The sequence below is a fragment of the Gallinula chloropus genome (genome assembly GCF_964237585.1).
Source record: "Gallinula chloropus genome assembly, chromosome: 2".
Lineage (NCBI taxonomy): Eukaryota > Metazoa > Chordata > Aves > Gruiformes > Rallidae > Gallinula > Gallinula chloropus.
This window is the reverse complement of record NC_140086.1, coordinates 160,942,111-160,951,137: the sequence shown is the minus strand read 5'-3', so window position 1 is coordinate 160,951,137 and position 9,027 is coordinate 160,942,111. Positions and strand designations below refer to the sequence as shown.

General features: G+C 51.2%; 1 protein-coding gene across 1 annotated transcript; it reads left to right on the top strand.

The window, feature by feature from the left end:
- Window positions 1-292: 292 nt before the first annotated feature.
- Window positions 293-1,540, top strand: GJC2 (gap junction protein gamma 2; the record flags this gene model as incomplete). Its single annotated transcript, XM_084280084.1, has 1 exon — window positions 293-1,540. The coding sequence occupies one exon, from the start codon at window positions 293-295 to the stop codon at window positions 1,538-1,540; it is 1,248 nt and encodes a 415-aa protein (XP_084136210.1).
- Between the last annotated feature and the right edge of the window lie 7,487 nt (window positions 1,541-9,027).

Here is a 9,027-nt window from a genome sequence, read left to right as displayed (position 1 = left end):
ACCCAAACCAGTTTGGGGTCCTATGAATCTGGTACCAGCAGGTATCCCTGCCTCCAACTGCGGTGGTGCAGGCATGTCCCCACACTGGCCACAATGCTGCATTCTCATGCTTAAGCCCCACATCATGGTTCCTCAGAGGACCTGGAGAGGTGGTTCTGCAGCAGCAAGGGGTGCATCCTTGAGACAAAATGACATCATCTGCCTGATGTCACAGCCGTATGGCTGACCACAGCCGCAGATGTTAACCCACACCCCCCCCCCTCTCCCTGCAGGTTATAACTGAGCAGCCCTTATGACCAACATGAGCTGGAGCTTCCTAACCCGCCTGCTAGAAGAGATTCACAATCACTCCACCTTCGTGGGGAAGGTCTGGCTCACCGTGCTCATCGTCTTCCGCATCGTCCTGACCGCGGTGGGCGGGGAGTCCATCTACTCCGACGAGCAGAGCAAGTTCACCTGTAACACCAAGCAGCCCGGCTGCGACAACGTCTGCTACGATGCCTTCGCGCCGCTGTCGCACGTCAGGTTCTGGGTCTTCCAGATCATCATGATATCCACCCCCTCCGTCATGTACCTGGGCTACGCCATCCACCGGATCGCCCGCTCGGCGGAGGAGGAGAAGAAGTTCAAAGGGTTCAAGAAGAAGAAGCAGTTTGCTTTGAACTGGCAGGCAGTGAGGAACGTGGAGGACCCCATGGAGGCGGATGAAGAGGACCCCATGATCTCCGACGACACGGCGGAACAGGAGAAGGCCAAGGCCAAGCCCAAGAGCAAGGAGCAGCAAAAGCACGACGGGAGGAGGCGCATCCAGCAAGAAGGACTGATGAAGATCTACGTCTTCCAGCTGCTCACCAGGGCCTCCTTCGAAGTCTGCTTTTTGATAGGGCAGTATCTGCTCTACGGCTTCGAGGTGGAAGCCTATTACGTCTGCAACAGGGTCCCTTGCCCTCACACCGTGGATTGCTTCGTGTCCCGGCCAACCGAGAAGACCATCTTTCTCCTGGTGATGTACGTGGTGAGCTGCCTGTGCTTGCTGCTGAACATGTGTGAGATGTTTCACCTGGGGTTTGGGACCATCCGAGACGCCATTCGCAACCGTAAGATCAACAGCTTCAGGCAGCCCCCTTACAACTACGCCTACCCAAAGAACATCTCCTGCCCTCCCGAGTACAACCTGGTCGTGAAAGCAGAGAAGCCCACCAAGATCCCCAACAGCCTGATGGCTCACGAGCAGAACCTGGCTAACGTCGCCCAGGAGCAGCAGTGTACCAGCCCAGATGAGAACCTCCCAGCAGACTTGTCCACCCTGCACAAACACTTGAGAGTAGCCCAGGAGCAGTTAGACATCGCGTTCCAGAGCTACAGCAGCACCCAGGCCAACACCCAGCCTTCTCGAACCAGCAGCCCCGCCTCCGGTGGCACGGTGGTAGAGCAGAACAGGGTCAACACTGCCCAGGAGAAACAAGGTGCTAAACCCAAGGCCTGCTTGGAGAAAGGGAGCTCGAGCAGTAAAGATGGAAAGACATCCGTATGGATATAGCTCTGTCTAAGAGGAGAGAGGGCGGTGTAAACAGGGGGGTTATTTTGGTTTGTTTCTGGGTTTTTTTTTTTGGGGGGGGGGTATTTTCTTGTGTTTGTTTCACAGGGCACAGGCACGGTTTTTATATGGAAGTCAGGAGAGAAAAGGAGCTTCAGACCAATTTAGGGTTTTAAAGAAGAAAAAAAAAAAGACATTTCTTCCCTCTTTCCAACACATTCTCCAGTTGGGAACCTCCAATGAGCAACAGCATCTCCCACCCCTTCAGACACCACCAGAGCTCCCAGCAGGGACTGGACAACACACTGTGATGGGAAGCTGAGCTGCTGGTGGCTCAGGACAGGAGTCAGGCTGATGGCAAACAGCTCCCCTCCTGCACGGTGAGGCCAGAGTGCTGTAGGTCAGGCACTGTTCAATTATGAAATATCCTTAATGAACATTAATTTCTGATCCCTCAACGAGAAAAAAAAACCCCAAAAGCCAACTGACATATTGCAGGAACCTCCACAACACGCTGACAGCTGGTGTCCTGCCTGGGCTGCTGGATGCTCTAGCAGGCATCATGAGAAATGAAAGCATCACTTGATGCCTCAAGCCATGAGCTGGGACCCACATGAGGCTGTGGGGCAGAACCACAGAGACTTTTTACGTGGGGAGACCTAAAAGCAGAGCAGAAGAGCCAAAGGCTTCCACCTTTTGTTCCTCTGTGCCAAAGCTAAAAGCAAACAGGAGCAGGCAGGGGACAACAGGTCGTACTGGTGCCTGCACTGGCTATGGATGCGATGGGAATCGTTGCAGTTAGAGCATTGTGTGTGGGGGGGAGGTTTTAATGAGCTGCTGCTTCACATCATCAGAAAGTGCCTTTACACAACCAGGAAAACAAAGAACTAAGTCTCAGGAAGGGTTTGGACTTCGTTACGGGCTGGAGACGAATAGAGATTGGAAGATCAAGCGTTGGCAAAGTTGTTTTTCTGTTTAATCAACCCCTTACAACTAGTGGCAGGTGGTGGGGCCGTGTGTAGCGTGGATGCGGGGTGTGTGTGTGCGTGTGTGTGTGTACATGTGTGGAGAGATACAGGCACATGTGACCACGAGTGTGTGAATATAGGCATAGAGAGATAGATACATAAACGTAATATCAACCCTCTGGTAATTTCACAGCCTTCCACCTCCCCTAGGAAAATCCAGATGGTCCAGGACTACAGCTGATCTCGTCCTGGAGCAGCCTTTGGGCTTCCAGCTTCCAGCATCACCAGGGGAACCGGCTGGTTTTTCACACACTTGCTTGGAGGACTTAGCAGAAGGTCTGGTTTCAGTGGGGACAGGACCAGGACAGCAGAAGGAATTTCTTTCACTGGGTTATGAGGAGGGGTTTTTTGAGCTTAGCTTGGATTTAGGATGGTTTTCATGAAGGTACAGGAGTCTGGGTGCATGTTAAAATCAAGCTGCTGGGCTCCAGGAGTCCTGCTAGTGCTGAGGATGTGCTTTGTCAGGGTGTTTTCATCCCATGTCTCTTCCACAGATGCAGGGCCATAGCTTTATTCCCTTCCAGTAATACAAGTTAGAAATAAAGCCTCATTGCTGTGAGCACAGGGAGCACCTCCTGCCAAAAGGTAGAGGCTGAAACCAGTCAATACCCCACTCTGCCATGTCTCAGAGGGGGGTCTCACCCCTGAGATGTTTCCCAAGACACCTGTGGCTTGGAAGATGCTCTCTCAATCTCCCAAGAGTCCAATGATTGACTTGCCACCATGGAGAACCCAAATAGGCAGAGCCTTCAAGATCAAGCCTGCCATGAACAAAGTAAATCCTCACCAAACACAGCACCATCCCTGTGCTGAGCTGTTCCCTTGGGGCCGTGACAGCCACCCAAAGTTGCATGAGGTTCCCTGTGCCAGTATTTTGTACCCATTGGATCTATGTGACTTCCTGCTGGGCATCTTTCTCATCTCCTTGAGACTGGTCCCTGAAAGCCTTGATGGTGCCTGTTCTCCAGGTGGCCAGGCCCTTTGGCCAGCCTGGGGAAGAGGCAGAGAACTTGGCTATGGCCTTCACCTCCTCTGAACCTCAACTGAGCTGGGCTGTGCCACTAGAGAACAGTACTGGCAGCAAAACAAAATAAGGAGGTTTAAAAACAAAGCAAAAAGAAACCTCCTACGAGGTATTGAGCTGTAAATATCTGCTATGGCTTTGCCTAACAGTCTGGGCAACACTTTTGTGCTTGTTTCTGGTCCTGCTGAAGGCATCAGTAACATGCCCAGGGTGCTGCCTGTTCTTGCTGCTGGAGATCTCCCCCTTGAAAACGGACAGCTGGAAGCCCAGGAGGAAGATGGGTGCATTCCCCCTCCCCACTAGTGATGGTGAGGAGTAACACACATCTTGTTGTGTGGAGGGATGGCTTTTCTGCCATGAGTTTGGAGTGAAAGGCTTGGAAAGTTCCCACCATGGCGGTGGGGAGACAAACATATCCAACTGTGCTGTTGCTCCTTGTCCCTTGCATGGGAATGTGCTCTCCTCCTGGGCTGGGCTGCACTGGGAAATGCAGGAGAGGCTGGTCACTGACCATGCTACCATGGAGATAAACTCATGAAGGTCCTCAGCCCAGGGCTGCTGGGGAGGTGAGCAGAGGTGCTGCTGGGTGGAAATTTGCCCCTTAGTACTTATAGCTGTCCAGGGCACAAGCTTGTCCTCCACATCGACCTGCCCTGTGTCCCATGGGATACAGTGTGTATTGAAAGTCAGGATCCCAAGGGAAGGATGGAAACTGTGAGCAGAGTGATGGTCAGATGCTGCTTGGGTTTTTCAGATCCCTCTGAGATGAGCAGCAATATCACAGCCCTGGATAAACTCGTCCTTCCCCCGATACCAGAAGGCACTGTGCTGTGCAGGAGTCTGGATTTTGGATTTCTCCTGCCCATACCAGCGACACCTCAACATCTCCTTCAGCCCCCTAGACACGACTTCAGCATTTCCTGATGACTCAGATCATCCCCTCAGCTCCTGCTGACCTGCAGATTCAGCACTGAGTCACCAAACACAGCGATGGGCATGTACCTCCCTTGCTCTTGCTTCTGGAATCCATCCTGGCCTCACCACAGGGAAAGGGATGGGGAGCAGATTTTAAGCCAGGAACCCCAGAACCTGATCACAAGGACCTGACCAAATCATTAAACCCATTTTATACAGCAGGGCTATACCCCCTTCCCCAACAAGATAGCTGGTCAGTGCCTGAGGGGAGGGGACCCCTTGGCTCTAAGGCTGCAGGTTCAGGGACACTTACTAGCAACAGGGCTGCAAAGGACCACGGACCATCTCCCCATCTTGACACCACCAAATGCTTCTTTAACAGCTAGCACAACCCCCCCTGCTGCAACCCCTGGGGTCTCCTCTCAACAGCCATGGAGAACATCTCATGGAGAACATCTCATGCCTTTAACGGCTGTAGAAGCTTTTGACTGGAGAATTGTTTTCATCCTCCTGCAGTTACCTTTCAGCTAAACAACTCCAGTCTCACCAGCCTGTCTCCAAGGGCTGCTTTTTCCAGCCTTGATTTCTTTGGTGTCTTCAAACCACCACCCACCAGGCCACATCTTCCCAGCAGTGTGTCAGGGCTGGTCCTCAGGCAACCTTCTCACTCTCTTCCTCTTCCTATGCCCATCTGCCATCCCTGGTCCTCCCCAGTCCTCCATCTTCTGCCAGCACAGGGATCTCCCTGCCCTCCTTCATGCTGCTCAGTGGGCTGATCTGTCGGGCCTGCAGCAGATCTGCAGCCTCCTCCTGGCTGGTGTCACCCTCACATTTAACACGCACACACTGTTTTCCATAGCGAGAGTCGATAATTGCAATATTGATGAGGACTAGAGCTAGGGCAGATCCCTTGGGGGATCAATACAACCTCCTCATCGGGCAGGGAGATGGTGTAACTGCTCTCTGAGCCATCCTTCCAGCCAGCCCTGCTCATCTATCAGGCTTCAAATACTCCCTTGTATAAAAAAGCTTTGTGAATGGGCCCGGATCTTGCTCGTTTTCCAAGGACAGAATCATAGAATCACAGACTGGTCTGGGTTGGGAGGGACCCCAAGGATCACAGAGCTCCAACCACCCTGCCACAGGCAGGGACACCAACCTCCAGGCCTGGAGCTACACAAGGCTGCCCAGGGCCCCATCCAACCTGGCCTAGAGCACCCCCAGGGACGGGGCATCCACCCCCTCTCTGGGCAGCCTGTTCCAGCCCCTCACTACTCTCTCTGTAAAGAACTTCCCCCCTAATATCTAATCTAAACCTTCCCTCCTTCAGCTTCACTACATCCCCCTTGTCCTGCCATTATCTACCCTTTTAAAAAGCTGATTCCCTTCCTGTTTCTGGGGTCCCTTCAGGGAAGGGAAGGCTGCAATGAGGTCCCTCCACAGCCTTCTCTTCTCCAGGCTGAACCAGCCCAGCTCCCTCAGCCTCTCTTCATAGGGGAGCTGCTCCAGCCCTCTGATCATCTTTGTGGCTCCTCTGAACCCTCTCCAACAGTTCTGTATCTTTCTTGTATTGGAGTCCCCAGTTCTGGACACAGGACTCCAGACAAGGGCACATTCCCAGTGGGACTTCTCTGGTGTCATGGGCTGCCTGGGAGAGATGTAAGGTCCCAGCCATCCGGGAGGATGGGCTGACTCCTTGGTCTCCTCGGAGTGGAGTGACCCCAGTTGTCCTAGATCCCATCTGAGCCACACACAGGACCCAGCATGAGTCAGCCCTAGAAATATAAAGTGTTATTATTATTATATGATTATTATTATTACGTATACTGAATACTCACTTCCCCCTTTCCTCCTCCTCTGCTCCTTGGCCTCTAAATCCCATAGGATATCATGTCTTTCCACTGAATCACCACCACGAAGGCAACCGTGGCCCTGCAGGAATGACCCTTTTTCTGGGGCAGGAGCAAAATTCCCTTCTTTTATCATGCCAGTTTGGGAAGGAGAAGGATGGAGTGACAAAATAAACCCAACCACAGGCAGAAAACCCATCACAACCAAACTGGCATCCCCAGGAATTCTGATTAGACATCAGGCCATGGAAGAAAAAACACCAGGAGTATCATTAATTCTTTGCTTTCCTTTATTTAATTCTCCTCTTTTTTTTTTACAGGTTAGCAGTTCTGTTCACATGGGAGATGGGTTGTTTTTTGCAGCTGAATTAATCACAAACGTTGACTCTCTTCTCTAAACTCAGTCAGATGAAGTGCCCAAGGTTTCTATTTCTCTTCTTTCCATTCAGGGCCAGGAATGTCCCAAGTAAAAGCCAGATTACCTTGTTGCTCACGTTGCATTCCACTGGGAAATACTTGAACTTAACTCAAGGCCATAACCAGTCTGTGCTGTTATGAAGTTTTCTGGGATTGTTATTATTTCGTTGTCGTCGTCGTTGTTGCTCATCTTTTTATGTACTAACTGTATTTGTACTAGAGATGTTTCTTTTATTGAGTACAAGGTTGAATCCAGAGGTATTTTTCAAGGGGAATGTTCCATCTGGACTGTAGTTGGAATGTTAAACACTGGTCGAAAGGGAAAGATGCATCAGTCCAACTCTTCAACTGGCTACTCCACATCCATTACTAATAAAATGGAATAAAACTTACGTTTTGTTACAGGACTCAAAGTGTGTGATGCTTCTGTGAGAAGGGTGCTGAGTGGTGATGGGAAGGAAATCTTCTCCATCTATTGTGCCCCTGTACTGGGCACTGGTGAGGCTGCACCTCGAGTGCTGGGTCCAGTTCTGGGCTCCTCACCATAAGAAGGACATGAAGGTCCTGGAGCGAGTCCAGAGAAGGGCAACCAGGCTGGGGAACGGGCTGGAGGGCAAATCATATGAGGGAGTGGGGGGTGTTGAGCCTGGAGAAGAGGAGGCTGAGGGGAGACCTTATCACCACCTACACTGACCTGACAGGAGGATGTAGAGAGGTGGGTGATGGTCTCTTCAGCCAGGGGACAGGAGATGGGACAAGGGGAAATGGCCTCAAGCTGTGCCAGGGCAGGTTTAGATTGGATATTTGAAAAAAATGTTTTACTGAAAGAGTTGTCAGGGCTGGAACAGGCTGCCCAGGGAGGGGGTTGAGTCACTGACCCTGGATGTGTTTAAAAAAAGGGTAGATGAGGTACTTAGGGATATGGTTCAGCATAGGATGGGAATGGTTGGACTTGATGATCTTAAAGGTCTTTTCCAACCTTGAGATTCTGTGAATCTGTGATTATCTGCCTGTTGAAGCCATGGAAAAGCTCTTATTTTCCAAGATAACGGCTATAAATCTCTGCGAAATATTTTTGCCTTAAGTAGTAGTTGACCTTCTAGTTGTTTGGGATGTGTTGTCTCCCTGATGAATCACTGCCTATGGTTCCTTCAGGCATGGAGCAGAAACTGCTCAGGAAAGCCTGTGCTTTCTAAAGCAAGAAAACTTCACAGGGTCTGGGAGAAACCGATGATTCAAGCTGAGGAGATGACAGGAAAGCCTGCCTTTCCCAACGACCTCAGTCTTTGCTCCTTCCATGAGATGACAGGCACATTCCTTCACCATCACTGTCCAAAGAGTCTCCAGGAAATGAATTCTGGGCAGAAATGTGAGGGTTTGGGATTTTTTTTTCTGTTTCTCTGGCAGTTGTGGTATCTTTACAGCTTCTTTAGCATGAGCAGGACCGAGACAAACAGGATCCTCAAACAAGTCCTCAAGGAGGGTCAGTAGTCAGAAACACTTTTGCCTCATGGGTGATATCCCTTGAGGTGCGACATAAAACACCCAAATGAAAGGAAAGCTTTGCTAAATAACAAGGTGTCATTCAAACCAGGAAGGGCTGAGGGACTCCTGGCCCAGGTGGCCAGGAAAGCCAATGGCATCCTGGCTTGTATCAAAAATAGTGTGGCCAGTAGGTCTGGGGAGGTGATTGTGCCCCTGCACTGGGCACTGGTGAGGTTATACCTTGAGTGCTGGGTCCAGTTCTGGGCTCCTCACCATAAGAAGGACATTGAGGTCCTGGAGTGAGTCCAGAGAAGGGCAACCAGGCTGGGGAAGGGGCTGGAGGGCAAAGCCTATGAAGAGCAGTTGAGGGAGGTGGGATGTTTAGCCTGAAGAAGAGGAGAACAACAGCTTTACCTTCACCATCAGCCCTCACCAGCACAGAACAGCCCCTTCGATGCACAGACTCACTCCTTGCAAACTCAGCTGCCACTTGGCTTTATATCTGCTATGCTTTAACCCAGCCCAGTGTCCTGGATGCTCTTTGGTCCCCAGGAGCACAGCTTGGGGAGCATTTAATGCACAGGCTTATCGTTGAGCCACTGGAGCTCACGTGGGTTCGTGGATGAGAGTTCGTGCTTGGCACCCCGAGAGAAATCTGGGGAAAATGAGTTTGTTATCCCAGCACCAAGCTGCAGGGCTGGCTGCAGAGGGACAGCAGTTATCCCTGCTTTACCTCCTGCATGAATGGTGGATGAATAAACATCAAGGATG